Below are 27,354 nucleotides of genomic sequence, written 5' to 3' on the forward strand. Positions count from 1 at the left end.
ATAAACTTGGGTACAACCAGCCTGCTGGATTTTTCTACATATGAATACTGCTATACCCGCTAGCAGTAGCCATTGTATTGCCAAAGAGAAATATGAGGACATTATTGTGGACCTTCTTCTGAAAATACTAGTTACCTGGCACTTATAAAAAAAAAAAAAAAAAAAAAACAGCAGAGCTGGTCAGTCAGTCAACAGTAAATTAATTTAAGCATTCTTGGAATAAATGTGAGAGTATCCTCAAACAGATGAAAAATATAACAAACCAAAAATAAAAATACATTTAAAAACAAAGTACGCAAAAAAACCTTAGTTAGACTTACCGGTGACGGTATTTCTACGAGCCTTTCAGGACAGCACCTTGGAGAGAGCGCAGCTCCACCTCTTGACAGGAAACACTGCGTGACAACGCCCCTTTAAAAAGCAGCTGCTTCCACCATGCCATCAGTTGTTACCGAGGAATCCTCCGACATGCTGGAAAATATTATCAGATAATTACCAGGTCCTATAATTATACTTTACATATGATAAACCAAGGGAGGGAAGTAGGCTGCTGTCCTAAAAGGCTCGTAGAAATACCGTCACCGGTAAGTCTAACTAAGGTTTTCTCCCGTCGCCTTTCAGGACAGCACCTTGGAGAGGATAACCGAGAGACTTACTTCAGGGTGGGACTACTGCCTGTAAAACCTTCCTACCAAATGACTGATCCGAGGCTGATAGTAGATCCAAGCGGTAGTGCCTTATGAAGGTCAAAAAACTGGACCATGTGGCAGCCTTGCAGATTTGCTCAGGAGATGCCCCGGCCCTTTCTGCCCATGGTGCCGCTACTGCTCTAGTAGAATGAGGTAATACCCCTTCCGGAGGTTCCAGACCCAAAGATTTGTATGCCTCTTTAATGGCTTGCTTTAACCATCTTCCGAGGTTGCTCTTGGAAGCTTTACCTCCTTTGTGAGTACCTTCCATTAAAACAAAGAGTGAAGATGACTTTCTGATTTCCTTTGTTCTTTCCAGATATTTAAGCAGACACCTCCTGACATCAAGAGTATGGAAAGCCTCTTCTCCTGCCCCCAAAGGTAAAGGACAAAAAGTAGGGAGAATGATTTCCTGTGTAAGGTGAAAAACTGAAGCCACCTTTGGTAGAAATGCTGGATCCGTCCTTAAGACTACCCTATCCTGTAGACATCTCATAAAGGGCTCTTTAATTGAAAGGGCTTGTAATTCACTAATTCTACGTGCGGAAGTTACTGCTACCAGTAAAATAGTCTTTAACGTCAAAAAACTTAATGATGCTTCTTCTATGGGTTCAAACGGTGCCTTAGTCAGTCCCTGAAGAACTAAAGATAAATCCCATTTGGGAAAACTAACAACAGGTCTAGGCTTTACCTTTGCCATTGCCCTAAAAAATCTGATTATTAAAAGGTTCCCCTGACAGGGTTCTTTCCAAAAAAACTGATAAAGCAGCTACCTGCGTCTTGAGCGTACTTGCTGCTAACCCCTTCTCCAATCCCTCTTGAAGAATTTCCAAAACTGAAAATGTGGAGCGAAAATCAAAGTTTTTACTGGAACACCAAGAATTATAGATCTTCCAGACTTTAAAGTAAATGTCTCTTGTCACTTTTTTCCTACTTGCAAGAAGGGTAGAAATAAGCTTCTCTGATAAACCCTTCTGTCTTAAGATTTGTTCTTCAGAAACCAAGCTGTTAGTTTGAGATGAGCTGGATCCGGATGGAGAATATCTCCGATCTGGCCCTGACTCAACAGATCTGCCCTGATTGGTAATCTCCAAGCAGGTTTCACTGAAAGGTTCATCAAGGTTGAAAACCAGGGTCTTTTCGGCCAATAAGGAGCTATTAATATTAGCTCCGTGGACTCCAGTCTGAATTTGGCTAACACCTTTGGTATCAGTTGAAACGGGGGAAATGCGTAGGACAGATGGAAGTCCCACTTGTGAGCTAACGAATCTATTCCGAGAGCTTGATCCTGTCTCTGAAGAGAGAAGAAGACTGGCATTTTTGTATTTTCCTGTTTTGCAAAGAGGTCCACCTGGGGATAACCCCAACTCCTGGAAATTGTTTCGAATAATTCCCGATTGAGAGACCACTCTGCTTCCCTTATTTCTTTCCTGCTGAGGAGATCTGCTAAGGTGTTTTCCGTCCCCTTCAGATGGACTGCTGATAGAGAGGCCACATTGTTCTCTGCCCATCTTAAGATCTGATGAGCTACACCCATTAGGGTTCTGCTTTTTGTGCCCCCTTGCTTTGTTAAATATAATACTGCCGTCATATTGTCTGACAATATTTGGACATGTTGATTCACTAGAAATTCCCGGAAGGAGAGGAGGCTTAGGTGAACCGCCTTTAACTCTCTCCAATTTGAAGATCTTCTCGCCTCTGGTTTGGACCAAACTCCCTGAATTGTTCTTTCTTCCAGATGAGCTCCCCATCCCCATGCGCTGGCATCTGTAGTCAGCCTTCTGGTTACCAGAAAGGCCCAAGGAAGCCCTTTCGAAATGTTTTCTTGGTTCCTCCACCACCAGAGCGATCATTTTGCTCTTGCCCTCATGTTGAAATTCTTCTCCAGAGGTTCCTGGTATGACCAATTCATCAGAATATCTGATTGCAGAGGACGGGCATGCAACCTGGCCCACTGTACCGAAGGAATTGCCGCTGTCAACAGTCCCAGAGCGGCCATGGCTTGTCTTACAGAGATCTCTGCGTTGGATTGAAGTGTTTTCAGGGTCAACTGCATCTTCTCTATTTTCTCCTGGGGTAGAAAAATTCTCTGTTCTATCGAGTCTATTTCGTACCCCAGAAACCTTACCCTTTGAGATGGTATTAAGTTTGACTTCTGAAGATTGAGAAGCCATCCCAAACTTTTTAGATGTGTTTGAACTGTCTGTAGGTTGACCTCTACTTGACCCTTTGAGTCGACAAACAGTAGCAGGTCATCCAAATAGGGTGCTATTGAGATCCCCTTCAGCCTCAGGGGCTCCAAAGATTCCGCCATCACCTTTGTGAATACCCTGGGAGAGGAGGAAAGTCCGAAAGGCAGAGCCCGAAACTGCAGGTGCCAAATCTCCCCCCCCCCAGATTGACTGCGAGACGCAGGAATCTTTGTGATGGGGGCGCTATTGGTATATGGAGATAGGCATCTCTCAAATCAATGGAAGCCATATGACATTTGGGGGTTAGCAAGTTCCTCACTGAGAAAATCGTATCCATCCTGAATTTTTTGTATTTTATGGATCGATTTAGAACCTTCAAATTGAGAATCAGGCGGAACTTTCCTGATGGCTTTTTGACCAGAAAAATGTGGGAGTAAAACCCCTTCCCCTCTTGATCTTTCGGAACCTGGGAAATGACCTTCTGTTGCATCAGTTCCTGTAACAGAGACTTCATGGCCAGAGCCTTTTCCCGATCCTTTGGCAGGTTTGTGATGTAAAACCGATTTGGGGGGCTTTGTGAGAATTCCAATTGATAACCCTTTTTGATTAACCCCATAACAAAAGGACTCTGTTGTTTTTTCCCAAATTGGTAAGAAGTCCTGTAGTCTCCCCCCTACTAGATGGTCATTGTTTTTTAGGGGTTTGTTCTGGGGTTCTAAAGAGTACCCCACCTCTACCTCTTCCTCTCTGAGAAGACCAGGGTCTCTTCTCTGTCTGGTCCTTTTCCTTATCGGCTTGTCGAAAAGGACGAAAATTTTTCCTCTGCTGTACCATTTTCTTCTTCTGTGGGAAAGCTTTCTTCTTATCTGCTGTCCCTTCGAGGACAGTCTCCAGTTCTGGCCCGAACATCAGGTCTCCTGAAAAGGGAATTCCGCACAGTTTTACTTTAGAAGCTGAATCCCCTGACCAGGTTTTTAGCCAGAGTGCTCTTCTTCTTGCTGAGTTAACAAGCGCAGAGGACCTGGCTGACATTCTGCAGAGGCATCTGCCATATATTTTACCGCCTTAAGCAGGGTAGGGAAGGACTCCAACAAGTCTTTTCTGGAGGTACCTGCAACTACATGATTTTTAAGTTGATCTAACCAACACTCCAAATTCCTAGCCACAACTGTAGCCGCCATTGCTGGCTTAAGATTAGCTAGAGATGAGTCCCAGGCTTTCTTCAGTAGCCCATCTGCCCTCTTATCCATAGCATCTTTGAGAATACCCATGTCCTCAAAAGCTACAGTAAATCAGTTTTCCTAGATACTTGAGAAAAAGCAGCATCTATCTTTGTTTTTTTATTCCACAACAGTTCCTCATTGTCCTCAAAAGGAAACCTCCTTTTGAGGGCTTTAGAAAAGAACTGTCGTTTCTCTGGATCCTTCCATTCCTTTTTAATAGTGTCTGTTAACACTTTATGCACAGGGAACACCCTGTGTCTAATTTCCTCCAGCCCCAGGTACATCTTGTCATGCACGGACAGCTGGGCTTTTTCTTCCTGGATCTCCAGGGTAGTATAAATTGCCTTGAGTAATTCATCCACCTCAAGTGAAAGCTTATATCTAGATGATCTTGTCTCTTCTTTCACCTCCTCCTCCTCAGAATCAATGGTTGAGGGTGGAATGCTTTCCCTTTCCTCCTCCGACTCACTTTCCACCTGTCTGGAAGTGGACTGAGGGAAACTGGAGTGAGAACTCTGTTCTTGACTGGAACTCTGGCCGCGTTTCACAAGGGAACGCACTGTCCCCAGGGGCCTCTGCTAATTCTTTCCTCACAGAAGATAAGAGTTCTTTGCACTCTTGTGAGGACTCTTCTTTTACTAAATCCGCAATGCAGGATTTGCACAGTGGTTTGGGCCAAGAGTCCCTTAAAGGATTTTTGCATGAGGGGCACTTTCTCCCTGTTCTCTCTGATTTGGCAGTAGCTTTCTGAAACAGAGAAACAAGAGAAAGCCAGGTCCTTAGAACTAAAGCCTCAGAGAAAAGTAGTACCCCAGCCAACACCCTAAGTGCCCAGAGTCTCACTCCTTTGCTGAACTGCTAATGGAAAAATTTTACCCCATAGCAGACAGCAGCAGGCTTTGAAACATATAAAGATAAAAACACCCAGTGACAAAAGGAAAGAGGTGTCACCGCACCGTCTCCATTGTGAAATCCGCAGCCACTGCACTGTGTACAAGGCTCCATGTGCCAAACAAAAGGAAGTCCCGGCCAGAGGACCCGCCCCTTCCTCCTGCGTTCCAGCAGCAGAAATCAATCGCTGCTACGCCCCGCCGGAAGTCTCCACCCACCGGAACTGGCGTCATCCGCTGTCCGGGATTCGGCGCGACGCTCTTACTGAGCACAACCGCGGCCCCCCAAACACCCTGGGTGTAAAACTTCCGGCAGATCATTACTCCTGTGAGCCGGAGAAGGAAAGGACACCGGAGCACCCCCCTCACGTGCGGGAAGGAGCTGGGCTGGTCTTGAGCACCAAAACGTGGAGGTCCTGCCAAAACCCTCTCCTTGGAGAGAGCGCAGCCCCTCTGGTTCCCCAAGCAGTGCTTCCACCATGGCGGAGGAAACACTAAAAACTGACGGCATGGTGGAAGCAGCTGCTTTTTAAAGGGGCGTTGTCACGCAGTGTTTCCTGTCAAGAAATGGAGCTGCGCTCTCTCCAAGGTGCTGTCCTGAAAGGCGAAAGGAGAAAACTCTTCAGCTTCCAGAAGTGAAATGAAAACCCTGGGTCAGCTACAAGCGGAGTTGTAGCTTACACAGCGCTATGGCTATTGGCCAAGCACTGTCACTGTTTTTTTCTTTTTTTAGAAGCCTGGAAAGCATTGCAGCAGCGATCAGGTCACGGTGCAATGCAGGACTCCTGCAAACTGTCAGTGTAAGCTGGCTGCCCTTTCAGCAGGCAGTTTTACACCAACAGGAAGAATCAATGAACTACCACAGCACTCAACAGTGCCGTGGTAGTTCATTGAGAACTACAAGCCGACAGCCACAAAAGGATATCAGCACTGCGGAGGGCTGCAGGAGCGGGAACATGTCACATATATACGGATATAGTTCTATGCATTAAGATAAAAAGCCTTCTGTGTGCAGCAGCCTCCCCTAATACTTACCTGAGGTCCCTCTCTGTCCAGCGATGTCCACGAGTGTCTCAGCTGTCCGAGATTCTACCTCCTGATTGGGGAGAGAGGGGGCAGAGCTGGGTCAGGGCTCTGTGTCTGAATGGACATAGGGAGCTGTGACTCGTCTCGGGTGCTCCCATAGCAAGCTGCTTGCTGTGGGGGCACTCAACAAGAGGAAGGTGCCAGGAACACAGAAGAGAGATCCGAGAAGAGAAAAATCCAGGCTGCTCTGTGTAAATCCACTGCAACAGAGCAGGCAAGTATAACATGTTTTTTTTTTTCCCTATAAAAATAACTAAGACCCTGGATGTCTCCCCTGTGCTCTGCACTGCATTACATTCATTCCCACCCTCGATCACCGGGACACTGACAACGGCTACCCGGAAGTGACATCATGCACACTGCGCTTCCGGGTCAGGAACAAGAAGGGTAGGAGAGCGGACGTGTGCTCTCCTCCTCCCCTCTACCTGGCGGCACCCGCTATTCTGGTCCCAGGCCCACAGATTGGCAAGCGTAGCCCGGGATACTGCATGTCCGGGGCATTGTGCAATACAATTTTCGCAACCCTGTGTTACTTTGGTATACTGAAGTATAATTACAAGCCACTTAGTTATCACTTTTGGACTTATAGAAAGGTGCTCCATCATGCTGGAAAAGGCATTGTTCCTCACCAAACTGTTCTTGGATTGTTGGGAGAATTTACGCTCAGTCCCCTTTCACACTTGTGCATCTTTTCCTGCGACTTTGGACATCAGAGTTGCATGACAAGTCATACCCCATGATTCCCAATGATAACCATTCATATCTGTGCGACTTCAAAAAGTAGTCCCTGTACTACTTTGGTCCAACTTTGATGCGAGTTGAGGTCCATAGACCTTAAGTGTACACAGGCATTCCCTGAAATCGCAGCAAAATTGTGGCAAAACCGCGTGACTTTCAAGTTGCAGCAGTATAAAAGAGGCCTAAGAGAATGTTTTTGTACCATTCTTTATTCATGGCTGTTCTTAGGCAAAATTGTCAGTGAGCCCACTCCCCTGGCTGAGAAGCAACCCCACACATGACTGGTCTCAGGACGCTTTAGTGATGGCATGACACAGGAACCGATAGTAGCGCTCACCTTTTCTTCTCCAGACAAGGTGTTTTTCTGGATGTCCCAAACAATCAGAAAGGGGATTCATCCGAGAGAATGACTTTTCCCCCAGTCATCAGCAGTCCAATCCCTGTACCTTTTGCAGTATATCAATCTGTCCTTGATGCTTTTCCTGGAAAGAAGTGGCTTCTTTGCTGCCCTTCTTGACACCGGGCCATCCTCCAAAAGTCTTTGCTTCACTGTGAAGATGCACTCACACCTGCCTGCTGCCATCCCTGAGCAAGCTCTGCACTGGTGGTGCCCCGATCCTGCAGCTGAATCAACTGTAGTAGATGATCCTGGTGCTTGCTGGACTTTCTTGGGCACCCTGAAGCATTCTTCACAACAACTGAACCTCTCTCCTTGAAGTTCTTGATAATCTGATAAATGGTCGATTTAGGTGCAATCTTAGTAGCAGCAATATCCTTGCCTGTGAATCCCTTTTTGTGCAAAGCAATGAAGACTGCACATGTTCGATATTTTTTATTTTATTTTTATGGTTGAACTAGATGGACTTGTGTCTTTTTTTTTTTCAACCTGACTAACTATGTAACTATGTATCCTTGCAGGTAATCATGGTTAACAGAGGAAGAACAATGATTTCAAGCACCACCCTCCTTTTAAAGCGTTAAGACTATTATTCTAAAGCCTCGTACACGGTTTGATTGTTGTACGACCGAGCATCTGAATTTTGTCAAAACGGCGTGTGCAGGATTTTGTCTAGCATACTAACTATCCGCAAATTGTCGTTCGACAAACACGTAGTGACATACTACGAGAGCATAAAGAGGAAGTTCATTTCTCAAGCGCCACCCTTGGGCCCCTTCTGCTAATTTCATGTTAGTAGAAGTTTGGTGAGCATTGATTCACACTTTATTGTTAAGTTATTTTTATTTGAATGGCAGATAGCATCTCTAATTTAATTTCTGTGGTTTTTTTTTTCTGCACAATAAAAAAAATTGTGTAGAATAATACTTTTTTCTTCAAATGACAGTTTGGGAGTAGGCAGTTACATTAAAAACAACACGATAGAAAATTAACAACATAGTTGTATCTTTGATCTTAAAAACTCAGGGATAATGGTGTTGTGGTAACTTCCCCCCAAAAAATCAAACAACTATAATAATTTATATCACTACAAAACAAATGCCTTTTAAAATATGTTTGGCATAACTACATCAGTATCACAGCAAAGCAGCTTTCCCATTAAAGAAGATGAGAATGTGTACTGCAATTCGACATTTCATCAATTGCCGCGACACGAATGTTAATTCTAGATTACAAACAGTAGTTTGAAAGACCAAACTCTTTCCGGTTGTTCCTTGATTCCGATCCCGCGTGTTTGTACTTTCGATTTTTGTGTGACGATTTCTGTACTGTCCAGCCGAAAATCAGACATTGAGTTCACATCCGACAAAAATTTTATAACCTGCACATCCAGCTTTTGTCTGACGAAAAATTGAAATCGGCTGTCGAAAGTACCGTACTAACAATCCGAAAATCTGCAGACAGCTCGTCTTACGAATTTTCCCTTCCGATTTCTGATATCGTGTGTACAAGGCTTGACTCAATCAGAATTACAGAGTGACTTCCAGCCTTGTCCTCAACACTGACACCTGTGTTAATGAGAGAATCACTGACATGATGTCAGCTGGTCATTTTGAAACAGGGCTGAAATGCAGTGAAAATGTTTTTTTTTTGAGGATTAAGCTCATTTTTACGGCAAAGAGGGACTTTGCAATTAATTGCAATTCATCTGATCACTCTTCATAACATTCTGGAGTATATGAAAATTGCCATCCTAAAAACTGAGGCAGCAGACTTTGTGAAAATTATTATTTGTGTCATTCTCAAAACTTTTGCCCAAGGCTGTACAATATATGCTAGGGAGGAGTGAGAAGTTGAAGCAATTCTAAACCTTCTAAATATTTGTCTTTAAAAAAAACATGTCATACTTCCCTGACCTGTGTAATGGTTTTGCACAAAGCAGCCCCGATCCTCCTCTTCTCAGGTCCCACGCAGGTGCTCTGGGCTCCTCCCCCCTGCAGAGTGCCCCCCCAGAGCAAGCCGCTTGCTATCGGGACACCCACATGTGCTCGCTTTCAGGCCTGCTCTGTGTGTCCATTGACACAAAACAAAAAAAAATACTGCATTTTACAAACATGTTTGCGTGTTTGAGGCATACTGTGATAAGGAGACCAATCAATTTTGAATACTATTAGCCAGACTAAATTAGATTAGACTCAAAGATTAGACTCAAAGAAGTCAGCACAGCCAAAGACGATGCCGGCAGCACATAGAACGCTGGCAGGCCACGAGTTGGGGTGTAAATGGACAAAGCACAGGCCTGTCCACCTAAAAACGATAAAGTGCCTTGAAAAAGTATTCATAACCCTTGAAATTTTCCACATTTTGTCATGCTACAACCAAAAATGTAAATGTATTTTATTGGGATTTTATGTGATAGACCAACACAAAGTAGCGCATAATTGTGCAGTGGAAGGAAAAAGATCAATTGTTTTCAATTTTTTTTTACAAATAAATATCTCAGTGTGGCATGGATTTGTATTCAGCTCCCTTTACTATGCTACCCCTAACTAAAATCTAGTGGAACCAATTGCCTTCAAAAGTCATCAAATTAATAAATATTGTATGTAATTTAATCTCAGTATAAATACAGCTGTTCTGTGAAACCCTCAGAGGTTTGTTAGAGAACATTAGTGAACAAATAGCATCATGAAGGCCAAGGAACACACCAGAAAGGTCAGGGATAAAGTTGTAGAGAAGTTTAAAGCAGGGTTAGGTTATACAAAATATCCCAAGCTTTGAACATCTCACAGAGCACTGTTTAATCCATCATTCAAAAATGAAAAGAGTATGGCACAACTGCAACTCTACCAAGACATGGCTGTCCACCTAAAGTGACAGGCCGGGCAAGGAGAGCATTAAATCAGAGAAGCAGCCAAGAGGTCCATGGTAACTCTGGAGGAGCTGCAGAGATCCACAGCTCAGGTGGGAGAATCTGTCCACAGGACAACTGTAATGGGGCGTACACACGGTCGGACTTTTCGACTGGACTGGTCTGACGGACGCCGACGGACCAAATCCGGCAAACAATCCGATCGTGTGTGGGCTTCACCGGACCTTCAGCGGACCTGTCCAGTCGTAAATCTGACGGACTTTAGATTTGGAACATGCTTCAAATCTTTACGTCGTAACTCCGCCGGACCCAGAAATCCGCTCGTTTGTATGCTAGTCCGACGGACAAAAAACGACGCTAGGGCAGCTATTGGCTACTGGCTATCAACTTCCTTATTTTAGTCCGGTGTACGTCATCACGTACGAATCCGTCAGACTTTGGTGTGATCGAGTGTAGGCAAGTCCGTTCGTTAGAAAGTCCGTTGGAAGTCCGTCGAAAGTCCGCTGGAAAGTTTTTCAGACCAGTCCGGTCGAAAAGTCCGCCCGTGTGTACGCGGCATTAGTCGTGCGCTCTACAAATCTGGCCTTTATGGAAGAGTAGCAAGAAGAAAGACATTGTTGAAAGAAAGCCATAAGAAGTCCCGTTCGCAGTTTGCAAGAATCCATGTGGGGGACACAGCAAACATGTGGAAGAAGGTGCGCTGGTCAGATGAGACCAAAATTGAACTTTTTGGCCTAACAGCAAAACACTATGTGTGGTGGAAAACTAACACTACACATCACCCTGAACACACCATCCCCACCGTGAAACGTGGTAGTGGCAACATCATGTTGTGGGGATGCCTTTCTTCAGCAGGGACAGGGAAGCTGGTCAGAGTTGATGGGAAGATGGATGGAGCCAAATACAGGGCAATCTTGGAAGAAAAGCTGTTATGCCGCGTACACACGACCGGACTTTACGTCATACTTGGTCCGGCGGACTGGACTCCGTCGGACAATTCGATCGTGTGTGGGCTCCAGCGGACTTTTTTTCCCCAAAAGTTCGACGGACCTAGAAATGAAACATGTTTCAAATCTCTCCAACGGACTCAAGTCCGATCGAAAAGTCCGCTCGTCTGTATGCTAGTCCGACGAACAAAAACCGACGCTAGGGCAGCTATTGGCTACTGGCTATGAACTTCCTTGTTTTAGTCCGGTCGTACGTCATCACGTACGAATCCGTCGGACTTTGGTTGATCGTGTGTGGGCAAGTCCGTTCATTCGGAAAGTCCGTTGAAAAGTCAGTCGAAAAGTCCGCCGGACAAAGTCTGCCGTAAAGTCTGCTCGTGTGTACGCGGCATTAGAGTCTGCAAAAGACTTGAGACTGGGGCAGAGGTTCACCTTCCAGAAGGACAATGACCCTAAACATACAGCCAGAGCTGCAATGGAATGGTTTGGATCAAAGCATATTCATGTGTTAGAATGGCCCAGTCAAAGTCCAGACACAACTCCAATTTAAAATCTGTGGCAAGACTTGAAAATTTCTGTTCACAGATGCTCTCCACCCAATCTGACAGAGCTTAAGCTATTTTGCAAAGAAAAATGGGCAAAAATTTCACTCTAGATGTGCAAAGCTGGTAGAGACATCCCCAAAAAGACTTGCAGCTGTAACTGCAGCGACAGGTGGTTCTACAAAAGTATTGACTCGGGGGGGTGGAATCTAAGTGCACGCCACACTTTCACATATTTATTTGTAGAAAAAAATGTGAATACCATTAGGCCCCTTTCACACATGCGGACCGTATGTCCGTATTTCATCCATCCGTTTTCGGATGAAATACGGACATACATGCATCCCTATGGGATAGCGGGTGTCAGCGGATGTACATCCGCAAACACCCGATGTCGTCCGACTCCGCTCTCGTCCGATTCTGCGGACGGAAGAAAATCCTATTTTTCTATCCGTCTGCAGAGCGGATCGGATGAACACGGACAGACGGTCCGTGTTCCTCCGATCCCCCATAGGAGAGAGCGGAGATCTGACAGGGCGGTCCCTGCACAGTGTGCGGGTCCCGCCCTGTCATCTGCCTGCTCAGCTGGAGAAAACGGAGCGATCCCCGCTGAGCAGCGGATGTTCACGGGGCGGATCAACACGGATCTGTCCCGTGTGAAAGGGGCCTTAATCATTTTCCTTCCACTTCGCAATTATGTGTCATTTTGTGTTGGTCGATCACATAAAATCCCAATAAAATACATTTACGGTTTTGGTTGTAACATGACAAAATGTGGAAAATTTCAAGGGGTATGAAAACTTTTTTAAAGCACTGTATTTAAGCTAACAGTGAAACATTGGTGGCATCTTGTAAAGCTTGGTAACACCAGTGATGTAATCCTCTGGTCATCATACCAAGCTTTTTTCCTCCAACCTTGCAGTGTTCCAGCTTTGTGTTCTTCAAAACATACAGTGTAGAATCCCACCAATCCCACCCCAACAGCCATGGGAACACTCAGGCGAAAGAATAACCATTTTGTGTGGACTGCCCCCTCTTGCATATCTCCAATTCTGAATCAGTACAAGGGGTTTCATTTTGAAGTTCAAACTACACTCTAAAATCTCTAGACGGTTTGCAGTTGGTTTCAGGCAACATTTACTTTTTAAAGAGTTTGCAGTTTTTACAAGTTAAAATGTATGAGCTGTAGAAAACCACTTCCCCAGCTGAAGGCAAGACTGAACTCTAGTAATGAGAGTGATAAAGTGTGCGCAGTATTAAAAATAGATTGGGGAAAAAGTGGAACTTTGCCATTAAAGATGCATTATTCAACATTTTCAGCATCAGGGGTCTGAAACACTTTACAGCAGAGACCCCCTCTGGCAGAAAGGGAAGAGAATATTGAAAGAAGAGATAAACGCGACAGAAGTCAAAAGACGTTCCAATTTACATGCAGCTGCTTTTTAACTCGCTTCCCCTTTAAAGGGCACCTGTCAGAATAGAAATATGGGAACAGAAACTGCCAACTTGTCTTTACCATGCAGGCTTTGGGCTTTACTTTACAAGCACAGAGGCACTGAAGTCATAACTCCTAACCTGCATACATATTTCAATTCCTTATCTCATTAAAGCGGACCAAGTATGTTAAACACCTTTTCAAGATAAGTGCTGAATAATGTGTAACACTCAAAGGTATTTAATTACTGGTTACAAAGATCACAGTACTCCTTTCTGACAATGCCTTCATCTGCTTTTATCTCCAGAAGCACAGAGTCATCTTTGTTCAGGCATCATCCAGGGTCACCATCTACAGGACTGAGATGCTAGCTCAGAAATGACACAATCATGCAAATCGTGCAGTTTTTGGCTGTGCTCACAAATGTCTAACACAGATCAGCCCCTGCTGCAGCAGTCTCTCACCTTGTGACTTACTACAAAGTTAGAATTTTGCAGTCTAATGATTTGGGGGGGGGGACTAAGGAAATGCTACCGCATCCCTGCAGCAGACTAATGCCATAATTTCAGCCTAGGCAAAAGGCGCTGACTAGAGCTCTGGATTTTTATTGATAAAAGTGAAGCACTGCTGACATATATTTTGGCATGTTGAGAATGCATTAAAATTTATTTATGCAAACTTGTAAAGTTAGTGACAGATCTACTTTAACCAGTGAAGCAAGAGTGGCCATGACAGGTCTGGTACGTTTGAAAACAAGTCAATTACAGTCTCCACATAACAGTCCTGACAAGTTCCCTAAATAAAGCAGGAATTTTATAAGGCAAGTCTGTCTGGCAATAGAAATTTTTTATTTTTTTTATTTTTCATTCAAGTTGATCAGTCAAAGACTTTATCAAAAAATAATTCTGTACTGGCTGCATTATTGAAATTCAGACACCCTCAGTTTACCGTATTTCATTTTTAGTGTCTTTCCAACGACCCTTCAGGTGTAGAAGGTAGCCTTTAAAAAAAAAAAAATGAAAATTTGAAATTCGTATCATATTAATAGTAATTCAAATTGTGCCAAACAGAAATCCAAGCAGCAACATTTTTTGCACTTCCCAGTGGCGTATCGAAGGCAGGGCCACAGGGGCGCTTGCCCTGGAAAAAAAAAAAAAGATCTGGGTAGAGGCACACTAGTGCTGGCCACCCAGGCCACCTGTCCCGCATCTTCTGCAGGATGCCCCGGGTTCCCGAGCGCTGCGAACTCAACCCCTGCAGCACCCAGCATTTTTCTGGCTGCCTGTAACAATAATACATGTCAGACCTGAGAAAGTATAGGCTCCTCCTCAACTATGACATGTATAATGTGGGGTGGGGTGTGTTGGCAAGAGGATTTGGGATTGCCTTGCCGTGGGTTCTGGCAACCCACTCTATGCCACTGACACTTCCTAAGCGGCATAAAAAACAGGAAACACCACAAGGCCATCTTGTAGTATCTGATTTGCATTTTAATGAGTGAAATAAGTATTTGACCCCTTCGCAAAACATGACTTAGTACTTGGTGGCAAAACCCTTGTTGGCAATCACAGAGATCAGACGTTTCTTCTAGTTGGCCACCAGGTTTGCACACATCTCAGGAGGGATTCAGCTCCCTCCACATATTTTCTATGGGATTAAGGTCTGGAGACTGGCTAGGCCGCTCCAGGACCTTAATGTGCTTCTTCTTGAGCCACTTTAGGTCATTGTCATGCTGGAATACCCATCCACAACCCATTTTCCATGCCCTGGCTGAGGGAAGGAGGTTCTCACCAAAGATTTGACGGTATATGGCCCCATCTATCGTCCCTTTGATGCGGTGAAGATGTCCTGTCCCCTTAGCAGAAAAAAACACCCCTAAAGCATAATGTTTCCACCTCCATGTTTGACGGTGGGGATGGTGTTCTTGGGGTCATAGGCAGCATTCCTCCTCCTCCAAACACGTTGAGTTGAGGCCAAAGAGCTCGATTTCGGTCTCAACCAACCACAACACTTTCACCCAGTTCTCCTCTGAATCATTCAGATGTTCACTAGCAAACTTCAGACAGGCCTGTTCATGTACTTTCTTGAGCAGGGGGACCTTGCGGGTGCTGCAGGATTTCAGTCCTTCACGGTGTAGTGTTACCAATTGTTTTCTTTGTGACTATGGTCCCAGCTGCCTTGAGATCATTGACAAGATTCTCCCGTGTAGTTCTGGGCTGATTCCTCACTGTTCTCATGATCACTGAAACTCCACGAGGTGAGATCTTGCATGGAGCCCCAGACCGAGGGAGATTAACAGTTTTGTGTTTCTTCCATTTGCGAATAATCGCACCAACTGTTGTCACCCTCTCACCAAGCTGCTTGGCGATGGTCTTGTAGCCCATTTCAGCCTTGTGTAGGTCTACAATCTTGTCCCCGACATCCTTGTACAGCTCTTTGGTCTTGGCCTTGGTGGAAAGGTTGGAATCTTATTGATTGCTTCTATGGACAGGTGTCCACAGAAGCTTAGATTAGGAGCACTCCCTTTGCTGACTGAAAGGGGATCAAATACTTATTTAAAATACTTATTTCACTCATTAAAATTCAAATCAATATATGACTTTTTTGAGATGCGTTTTTCTGGATTTTTTTTGTTGTTCTTCTGTCTCTCACTGTTAAAATAAACCTACCATTAAAATTATAGACTGATCATTTCTTTGTCAGTGGGCAAAATCAGCAGGGGATCAAATACTTTTTTCCCCCTCACTGTACACATAGGGAAACAGTTCTTAAGGCATTATATATGAATATTGAACATACTGTAGTTTGGGCCTTAATGCCTGTGCATTCTTTTTTTTCTTTTTCCAGCAACATTTAAATCTCGTTCTATAACTATTGGATTCCACAGTATTTTTATTTAACAATAAAAATAGGGAGAGGTTTACTAAAACTGGTGCACACAGACCCTGGTGCATCTGTGCATAGTAACCAATCAGCTTCTAGGCTTTAGGCCGGGTTCACACTGCTCCGACATGAAAAGTCGTGTGACTTTGCCAGGCGTCCTTGAAGCAACTTCAAGGAATGCCTGTGTAATCTTCCTGTATTGTCGGATCCAAATCACATTAATTAAGATGAAGATCAGACTTCCATTCAATTCTATGGGCTGAAAATTGACAGAAGTCAGAAGAAGATGATTGGTTACTATGCACAGCTGCACCAGAATCTGTGTGCACCAGTTTTAGTAAATCTCTTCCAATGTCTCAAAAACAAAGAGGCAAGGCAATGGGGTTGATTTACTAAAGGCAAATAGATTGTGCACTTTGCAAAGTGCAGTTGCATTCTGCAAGTGCGGTTGCCCCAGGACTTAGTAAATGAGGTAACGCTTCACTTTTGAAAGATTACCAAATCACGTGCAAGGAAAATTAAAAAATGTTTTTTTGCTTGCAAATGATTGGATGATGGAAGTCAGCAGAGCTTCTGCTCATTTACTAAGCTCTGGAGCAAGTGCTCTTGCAGAGTGCCAGTCTATTTGCCTTCTTCCAACTTCAGCTTGTTCAGTTCAGCTTTTGCAATAAGGGCTGGTTCAAATTGGTGCGACATGCGCTCTGACTTTGAGAGCACGTCGTATGACATGTAAAAATCAATGTTTCCCTATGAGAGCCGTCTTAACTGGTCCGACTTGTGTCAGTCTGACTTTGGAAAAGGTTCCTGCACTAATTTGGTCTGACTTCTGTCAATTTTCAGCCCATAGAATTGAATGGAAGTCTGATCCTCATCTTAATTAATGTGATTTGGATCCGACAATACAGGAAGATTACACTGGCATTCCTTGAAGTTGCTTCAAGGTCCAGGACCTTAATATGCTTCTTCTTGAGCCACTTTAGGTCATTGTCATACTGTAATACCCATCCATGACCCATTTTCCATGCCCTGGCTGAGGGAAGGAGGTTCTCACCAAAGATTTGGCGGTATATGGCCCCATCCCCATCCAATGAGTATTTGTTGTGCACACACATTTGAAAATCTATTTCTAGGCTGGTGGGAGGAAAATGTAGTATCTGGTGAGGAACTGAGAGTACACATCTTTTATATCGCTTAAGCCACGTACACACTAGCGGTATGTCCGACAGAAAAAGTCAGACGGAAGCTTTTCATCGTCTATTCCGATCGTGTGTATGCCTCATTAGACTTTTTTTTTTTTCAAAAATTCTGACGGACCTAGAAATGGAACATGTTCTAAATATTTCCGACGGAACCAATTTCTATCGGGAAAACCGCTTGTCTTTATACTGTTCCGGACGGACCAAAAACGACGCATGCTCTGAAGCAAGTACGAGACGGAAGCTATTGGCTACTGGCTATTGAACTTCCCTTTTCTAGTCCCGTCGTACGCGTTGTACATCACCTCGTTCTGGGCGGTCAGACTTTGGTGTGACCATGTGCATGCAAGACCGCTTGAGCGGAATTCCGTCGGAGTTGCGTCGGAGAAACCTTCGGAGTTTATTCCGACGGCAAAACCGGTCATGTGTACAGGGCATAAGAGTTCATTTCATAGACAATGTTTATCTTTTGCAAAGGATTGAGGAAAGAATTTATAAGAGTACTAAACAACGAAGAGATATCCATGTATTTTACAAGTGAAGCCCAAAAGAGAAGATCCAAAAGTGAAAGAAAAACTGTATGGCTAAATACCCCCCTCCACAATCATAAATGTAACCAAAAGTCAGCCATATGCTCTAAAATGCAAAAATCGCTGTTCTACTTTTTTGTGTGCTATTCACTGCCCGTCACATGATCGTAATCTCTCTTCTTTCTGATTCTAAGGGCAGCCAGTGGGCATGAGTAGTAAAAGCTAGTGGGGGGTTCGAGTCTGGAGCTCTCCCGTGATTTGAGGACACTGAGTGCATTGAGTGCATCTTCATTCATGATAAAGCATGTGACGTCATGGAAGGGGCCAAGTGCCTGTCAGAAGCCATATTCAGCTGCACAGGGCAACCATTGTCGGTGAAGGAGAGGAGGGCTGCCCAATGTCTGGATTTAATAGAAAAGGGTTTTTTTTTTTTTTCAAATACAGGGTAGATTTTTTTTTTTTTTTTTTTTAACTTGAGTTCCACTTTAAATGTCCTCAATCTTGCTATCTATAGGAATATGTGTGGAACTCTACAAATACACAGCCACAAACCAGTTCCTACACTGGTAAAGTCATTATCCAACTCTTCAAAAAATGGGATCCCAGAGGGACAATATATTAGGGAAAATAGTAGCTGCTCCACCGTGGAGAATTTTGAAAAAGACTAAGCCCGGGTTCACACCTATGCGAATTAGATGCGGCTTACACCGTATCTAATTCGCAGGACATTTTAAAATAAATACATTCATAAGAATGCATCTGGTTCACATATGTGCTGCATTCGCACTGCGCATTGCACAAAAAACGTGTGCGTTTTCTGGGCATTGCGGTGCGAATTACGAGCCCCTTATCTTCTATGGGAACGCATCTGATTCGCAGATGCATTGCGTTCTGAACATGGATTTTCTACTTATCCTCACTACACCTGCCCCTCCTCTCCCTCCCCCTCTCCCTGCTCACTGATCCTGAGCTAAAACGCAGTGATTCCTTTGAACAGGAGATTTTTATCTCCCCAGTGAAACCTGAGCTTCAATTCGCACCGCACATGTGTGAAACCGGGCCAAAACGTCCTATGCAACAGATTCAGAGGTTACCCAGAAAAAAACCTTGAGGAGGGCAAGCTATAGCGCTAAAAATAAGAAACAAGAACATCTACTGGTATACCCAAATGGACATAAAAAAAAATTCCACCTGAACAGGAAATTATTCGACACAATCAAGTGAGATTTATAGTGTTTTGAACAAATACTGGTCTATTCTGACACAGGACAAAGACCCGAAAAAAGTATTGGATGAGCGCCCCATAACTTAGAAGTAGAAAAGGGATAAATTGGTGCAATGGATGCCTGGAGACGATGTAGGTCTTACCAATACAAGTCTACTGTAAAGGATTTTATTAACCCCAAAAATGTTGAGAGAGTAAAATTGACTACTTCATAAATTGTAGTTCAACAGGAGTAGTATTTGTGGTGAAATGCCCCTGCACTTTACTGTATGTGCGTAAAACTATTAGACAGGAGAATCTTCAGACAGGCCTTTAAACTGAAAAATTGGGCCAAAGAAAAGGGATTTGGATGTAACATTATTATGTACAGAGGCAAAATGGATTTTTGTTCTAGATTCAATGTACACAAACAGGCTAAATGAAGGCTTCATCTATCTTCCATTCATATAAATAGCAAAATTTGATAACACAGAAATGAAACAAATCCTCCTACGTAAGTTGTATCTCTTTATCTGCAGTCTTCTCTTCTCTACATTCATTCAAAGTCCAAACTTTATAAAGTTGTGTGCTTTCAGAAAACAGGGGGCAGAAAGATTAAATTACACACTGCAGAGCTCAGTAGGGAGAGCTCTGACAGCTGATTGGAGGGAAGCGACACACACCACTTCACACAGCAACAGAGCTAAGACTGTCACTCTGCTAGAGGTCCCTCCCCTGTCACCTTTTTTCTCTTGGTGTCAGGAAAAGTCAGCAGTTACTCATGCTGATAGCAGTGGAACAGGACAGCAAAAGAAATTACACTTAGTGCTCTGGATTAAGACAAGTACACACTATAGAAGGACATGCTTTGTTCATATTTCATGTCTTAGGTTTACAACTACTTTTTTTACTTTTTATTTTTTATTATTTTTTTATTATTTCACAAATATGAAAGAAATACAACATGACATCAAATATTGTGTAATAACTTACAATACATATCCATGTTATTAATTTGCCTTTCCTCTCCCTCCCTCCCAACCCAACCCCACCCCCCCTCACCCACACCACTTAATCATTACTTGTGTATATGCTTCTATTAATTACCAGGAAAGAGCGTCCCAGGTCTCTCAGTGGTAAGAGCGGTGGGCTAAAGTAAAAGGAAAAAAAAAGGGGGCCCTTCTCATCACCTTCCCCCTATAGGGGACACCCCATCTCATCTAACCAGGGTCTCCACATTCTCTCAAACTTCCTATAGTTGCCTTGCCTGATGTATACCACTCTCTCACTCCAAACTATTGAGTTGATAGTCTCTACCCAATTCTTCACGGTTGGGGGGGATCTGCGCCTGCCATTTCTGTGCGATTACTTTTCTCGCCTGGTATAGGCATCTCAGCACTATTTCGATGATGTCATTCGGGGCACTACCTACCTCCATGTCCCCTAATAGGCATATCTTGGCCGCCGGCTCAATTACGCAATTTTAGGATGCCTGTGAGAGGCTCTAAAATAAAAAAAAAAAAGACAGTGTCTCACAAGCCAATGACAATTTGTTATGATTTTGCACTGAAGCACTGGTATTACTTTTTTAGCTCATTTCAAATGACAAGGAATGCAGCATTCTGAAAATATCCACAATTGTTCTGCATTGGTCGCTTTGTAATTTGCATGATCTGTCTCAAAACGGAGATTGATCATGTGATTACAGTAGAAGGCAGGCAGAATCCAATGAAGCCAAAAGATGTTTTCAGTGCATAAGAATCTGCTAATCAATGTCTACCGTAACAAAGTTTAATGAAATCTTTCAAGAGCTGTGCCAGAAGAGATTGATTATTTGCTCTTCCCCAAAACAAAAGATTGCACTTTAACTACATGTACTTTAAAACGGACATGAAAACCAGCAGTATATGCAAGTATGAGCTTTGACATTCATCTTGAATGGCTTCCCACCTACACATATACAGCTGTAAATGATCTGTGCATTGTAGTATGCTGCACTGGCAAAATGCCACAATGCACAAAAAAAACTACAAAAAAATTTAAAGAGGAACTTTTTGTAGAAAAAAATAGCAGCTACAAATACTGTATTTTTGTGAATTAGAACTTTTGCTTCCTGAAAAAAAAAAATGTAATAGAGATTATATATATATCTCTCTCTATCTATCTATCCACTATGGTGGGAGAGGAGGAGTAAAATGAACTGAACTTTTGATATTATGTGAAGCTCTACTTTAACGTAATTAGAGAGGTGTGAATGGGCCTTAAAAGAACCTACTGATATTAGGGCCGACATTCACTGGCTCCTGAATTTTACATTATGTCATCCTTTCCTAATGCACAGCTATATTGACATTTAAGATTTTTTTTTCCCCTGCTTTGCTAAGGCTTACAGGTTTGTTAAAAGGAGAACAGCACCACCTGGTGACCGATACTAAGTATTACAGACACAAAAGGTGGCCAAAAGTTTTAGTAGTTTTAAAATCTAACTCCATCTTTTATAGTATGTTACATCCATATTTATGTGTAACATGTAACATGACAGTGTGCTAGAATTCCCTCTTCCCAGCAGTAGATGTCAGATTTGAAAGCAGCAGGGCTCAGTCTGCACAGCCACAGCAATCAGAGATCTGTAAATGAATTAACTATGACTACCGTCCACTGATACTTCCTGCAGTTGTCTCAGCCCAAGTTCACACTGACTGTGGGTTAGAAACGCTTAAACCGCTTTCAAAGCGGCAATGCAGTCCGACTTGGGGGGTGATTTGACAGACATCTGTGCGTGTTCCTGCACAAATGTCTATTCAAATCGCCCCCCCAATGTCGCCAAAAGTAGTAGAGGAACTGATTTTGGGAATCGGTGCGGCGCCACAAAGTCCAATCGCATTCCAAATCCTAAATGTATGCAAAGGTAGGTGCATTTACTATTATCGTAATTTTTTTTTTTTCGAAAAGGTGCACTTTAAACACTCAGCTTGTTATAGATAAATGCATTCCAAGGATGCAGAGAAACATGACCACTGTTCACATTATATGTGTAGCCAAACACTAAAGCCTGCCACACATTGATCGAAAATTCAGTTCAGCAGGGAGCAGCCAAATTGTGATCCACGTATGGGCACTCTGGTTATATTCATCTATCGACTTCTGTACAGCCAGCCTGTCATGTTTTTCCTTAACGATCAGTGCCACCAGCCCTAACCGGCACCACTGATCATTATATTATGAGAGCAGGGAAGGCTCCCCGCCATCAGAACACAATAGCACAGTGGTAGCGATTCCCCCATCCACCTCCGATGTGTGGATGTGGGAATCCGATCATTTTTTCTTTGTTCAGAGAGTTAAAAAATGATGAATGTATGGGCTGCCATACCAACTTTGCCATTCACTGCCTCCAGTTTCAGACCGCATCATCACTGCTTCCCTGAACTTCTTGGTAGTGAAGAGCACACCCTGAGTGCTTACAGCACAGGCTCCAGTGCTAGCAATCGCTCGCAGGGAAGAGGGAGGAGGAGGAAAGGGAACAGGGGAGTGGCTTGCCCTGGTGCTGTGTGTTTGCATTGATGGACACAGCATAGTAGCACACAGCTGGCCAGGAGCACGCAAGCAAGGGTGGTTCCATAGGACACAGTGAGAGAAAGGCACCACCCTTCAATCCCTATAGCAAATAGGGGACAGTACTGAACTGAACAAAAGGCAATGTTTTAAACAGAAGAGCAGCAACACCAAATAAATACAATAAATATTTGAACTGGATTACAAAAAAGGAAGCTTTAATATCAGCTACAGCTGAAGTACACTGTATGCATATCATGTCTTCCTTTGTCCTTTCTCTTTTGAGCAACCGTGACATTATCACTGGGTCTGTATACTACTCTTTCTTTGGTGGGAGGGGCCAGCAGCCTCCTGTAATTGTCAATGCACCCTGCCTCAAATCTTCTTTCAAGAGTGTTATATACAAACCCAATTCTAAAAAAGTTTGGATGCTGTGTAAAATCTACAATAAAAACAGAATGCAATGATTTGCAAATCTCATTAACCCATATTTTATTTACAATAGAAAACATATCAAAAGTTGATGGCGCTACCAGGTCTCAAAAAAGTTGGGACTGGTCCATGTTTACCACAGTGTAGCCGCCCTTCTTTTAACAACACACTGTAAATGTCTGGGAACTGAGAAGACCAGTTGCTGGAGTTTTGGGAGAGGAATGTTGTCCCATTCTTGCCCGACATAAGATTCTAATGCCGCGTACACATGATCGGAATTTCCGACAACAAAATGTTCGATGTGAGCTAGTTGTCGGAAATTCCAACCGTGTGTAGGCTCCATCAGACATTTGCTGTCGGAATTTCCAACAAATGTTTGAGAGCTGGTTCTCACATTTTCCGACAACAAAACTTGTTGTCGGAAATTACGATCGTGTGTACACAATTCCAACACACAAAAGTCCACGCATGCTCGGAATCAAGCAGAAGAACCGCACTGGCTATTGAACTTTATTTTTCTCGGCTCGTCGAACGTGTTGTATGTCAGCGCCTTCTTGGCGATCTGAATTTCCGACATTTGTGTGACCGTGGGAATGCAAGACAAGTTTGAGCCAACATCCGTCGGAAAAAAATCCACGGTTTTGTTGTGGGAATGTCCAATCATGTGTACGCGGCATAACTGTTTAACAGTCCTGGGTCTTCTTTATTGTAGTTTTCATTTCAAGAAATGCCCATTATTTTTTTAGTTGGACCCTCAAAGCTCCAAAGCGTTGCGCCCATGACCAGTGGATCAGGGGCGCAATGTCAGGATCATGCAGACAAGCCCTACAAGCTTTCAGCCCCCATCTCAGATAATGGCTTACTCTTTACAGGCTGCAGGGTTTGTGAATGAACTACTCCATTGAACTACAAGCAGCAATAGCTAACGATACTTGTAGCTCTTTCATTCACAGATCACTGTGAATCATTGAAGTGTCCATGTGGGTGGAGGCCACGCTATTTAAAAAACGTGACATCAGGTGCAGGGAGAAGATCCCCTGTCCACGGGTGGGGAGCATCAAGAGTAGGCCTGGAGCATGTTTTACGTTACACCAGAACTAGGTTAGTTGCAAAATGCTCTTCCAGCTCTTCCTTGTCAGTACCACTTACTTTACCAGCCTTTTGTTGCCCTGTTCATATTTTTTGAGACATGTTGCTACCAATTTCAAAATTACATTTTTTTTTTTTAAATGGTACATTTTCTCAGTTTAAGCATTTGATATGGTTTCTATTTTCTACTGTGAATAAAATATGGGTTTATGAGCTTTGAAAATCATTGAATTCTGTCGTTTGTAGATTTTACACAACGTCACAACTTTTTTTTATACTTGGGGCTGTAAAAGAACACATCTCCAGCATCCCTTTAGACCCACACGCTCCCTCCTCACTGTTGGCCACTGGGTAGTGAAGACTTTAGCTGTGCAATCTGCCGAACAGGTTGAGCATGCACACATTAAGGGACGCCATATATGTATTTTTTGATATAATGCTCGAAACAAAATGATTGATTGGCAGAGAAAGCTAAATGCTGCAAGAGGCAGACAGCAACAGTAAGGATCAGGAGGGAAGGTAACTGATGATCAGTCATTCAAATAGGAAATAAAGATGTGATCAAGCTAGCTGCTGCAGCTTCAAAAGGGTTTTATTGTGGAGTTGCAAGTTTGCAGAGATTTGCGAGTAATCCGTTTCAACACAGGAGAGAACTTGCAACATTCAGGAATAAAAGCTAAGGCTGGAGTTCAGCTGAAAATAATGACAATGTCATCATTGACCACTTTGTAAAAATGCTAGTTGCCCAATTGTTACCCTAAGAACCCTTTCATACTGAGGCGCTTTACAGGCACTACAGCGCTAAAAATAGCGCTTGCATAGCGACTGTAAAGAGCCTCTCCTGTCTCTCCGGTGCTCTTGCAGGGCGTTAAAACAACTCCTGCAAGCAGCATCTTTGGAGCAGTGAAGGAGCGATGTATACACCGCGCCTGCCCATTGAACTGAATGGGCAACGTTGCAGAACCGCCGGCAAAGCGCCGCTGTAACTGCGCTTTGCGGGTCGTTTTAACCCTTTTTCGTCCACTAGCGGGGGTTAAAACTGCCACGCTAGCGGCCGAAAACCCCCACAAAAACTATGGTGAAGCGCCACTAAAAATAGCAGCGCTTTACTGCCGATGTCCCAGTGTAAAAGGGGCCTAACTCACAGGCTTCAATACTTCCCAAGTCTCTGATCCTGAACAAAAAAACGTGCAGATCAGGAAAAGTCAGAGAAATGTTAGGACTCATTTTCTGCATGCTTGCTGCGTGAAATGAAGGCATACAGTATGCAAGCCAGAAGGTCAGCATGGAAGAGAGGCAAGCATTTTCAAAAACCAAAAAGCAAGCAAGCCCACGTCAGACTTGACTTCATACCATAGATGCAAGAACAGCTCTCAAGCTTGTCTCTGCTTACAATCCTCAGTGTAAATGGAGCAAAATTTAGCAAACCAGAAACCAACATAAAATCCACTTTATTAACTCCAACGGTCCCTAGTACTCACAGCTAGGTTCCTTTGTAACACGTTTCACCCAATAAAGGCCTGCTCAGAGAGGTACTGTATCCTGTCGCTGAGGTTTAAATTTTTATTTTGTAGGATCAGTTGTTTCTGAAACTTATGTAATGACAGGGTCACTTTGAAGAGCTGCCATACCATTAATTTCAACAAAAAATCTTTCCAGAAGATTGTTTGTGCATTTAATGTGGTTTATATTCATGTAAGTTACCTATAAAAGCATCCCTTCTCTAGACATCCAAAAGTCCTGAGACTACTGCTGGGTGCCACCTTCTTGGATGTCAGCAGCCCCAGCGTTGTCACTCAAAAGGATACTCTACAGCACCCTCCACCCCCCACCACAAGTACGCCCTCAAAAATACTTGATTTTTCTGTGCAGTTTTTTTAAATAGGATCTTTGCTCAAAGAGCCTCCCGGGATGTGTGATGTGTCCCTGAAGGCTGCGGGTGGGAAAGGGGTCAGAACGAGACAACGTCATCTCCCCCCCCCCCCCCCCCAAAAAAAACCTGCAACTCAGTTACAGGCTGGGGGAGGGGGATAATGAGCGGCACTTCACTTTTTGAGTAAAGATATGCTTTAAGTTGGTGACAGGGTCTCTTTAAGAAAAGGAAAAGAGGTTTGGCCATTACCAGCAAATAATGGTGAAGGTGGCTTACCCTTATCTTGTTTTTCATGTCCATCTCCTCCTTTTTGTACAGGAATTGTGTGATCCAGTCTGGCTCTGCAGATGATGCAGTTGCCGATGTCGAGTCATCTTTCCCTTGGGTTCCATCCATTTCAGAATCCCCAACAGATAGCGCTAGTAACTCCTTCTGACGCTTCTTCTCTTCAAAGTCTCTCAACCAAGAAAGAGAGCCACAAATTAGGCTCAAAGACTTGCCCTGAAATAGTGCAATACCCGCTGTTAAAGATAATCCTAAAGTCAACAGTCAATGTAAAAATGTGGTGCACCTGCCATCCATGACAATCAAACTCCTCTTTTTATTTTCTTACTACAAAACAGCTGGATAAAAACTCTACTCTAAATAATACCCCACATTCAGATAGCATCAAGATTGCTGATCTCACTTAGAACCCCCTAAACAGTTAATATTAGGGTTGTCCCGATACCACTTTTTTAGGACCGAGTACAAGTACCGATACTTTTTTTCAAGTACTCGCCGATACCGATTACCGATACTTTTTTTTAATGTCACATGACAGTGTTTTTTTTTTTTTGTTTTTTTTTTTGTTTTTTTTTAGGGGGGGGGGGGGGGTGTGAACGGTTTCTGTGTGTTTTTTTTATTTACATTCATTATTTTTTTACAATCTTTTTTTTTATTCTTTATTGCAATATGTGTGTTTTTTGGGTTTTTTTGATCAGCCCTGTTGGGGGGCTTTGGTGAGATATCAGGGGTCTTAGACCTCTGATATCTCCCCTTTGAGACAGAGAAAGAGACCGAGGATAAAGATTCCCCAGTCCCTTTCTCTGCATCCTCAGCTGCACTGAGAATGAATGGAGAGAAGACAGCGGCTCCTCTCCATTCATAAACTGACACATCGTAATCACAGGAGATTACAATGTATCAGTTATGTGAATAGACAGAGTCAGCTGACTCTGTCCATTCACACAGCGGAGAGGGGGACAGCGGAGGAGGACAGTGTAACGGAGGGGGACAGAACAACGGAGGAGGACAGCGGAGGAGGACAGAACAACAGAGGGGGACAGAGGAGGAGGACAGTGTAACGGAGGGGGACAGAACAACGGAGGAGGACAGCGGAGGAGGACAGAACAGCGGAGGGTGACAGCGGAACGCCGGAATGGAGGGGGACAGAGAAACAGAGGGGAACAGCATAGGGGGACAGAGGAATGGAGGGGGCATGGAGGAGGATGAGGTGACAGTCAGCGGTGATTGCGTGTGGGGGAGTTACAAGCACCGATCACCGCTGTATGTCACTAAAGCCGCAGGGGGAGAAGCTTGTAA

General features: G+C 43.7%; 1 protein-coding gene across 5 annotated transcripts in view; it reads right to left on the reverse strand.

Moving 5' to 3' along the window:
• The window catches only part of DDX11 (DEAD/H-box helicase 11), a 226,642-nt gene that overhangs the window by 144,381 nt on the left and 54,907 nt on the right, over positions 1 to 27,354 (reverse strand). For all 5 annotated transcript variants that reach the window (XM_073621668.1, XM_073621667.1, XM_073621669.1 and 2 more), the window contains one exon: positions 26,047 to 26,271. In XM_073621668.1, the coding sequence (XP_073477769.1) occupies positions 26,047 to 26,271 (225 nt within the window). The remainder of the gene's footprint in view (positions 1 to 26,046; positions 26,272 to 27,354) is intronic.

Source organism: Aquarana catesbeiana, linkage group LG03 (genome assembly GCF_042186555.1).
Source record: "Aquarana catesbeiana isolate 2022-GZ linkage group LG03, ASM4218655v1, whole genome shotgun sequence".
Classification (NCBI taxonomy): Eukaryota; Metazoa; Chordata; class Amphibia; order Anura; family Ranidae; genus Aquarana; species Aquarana catesbeiana.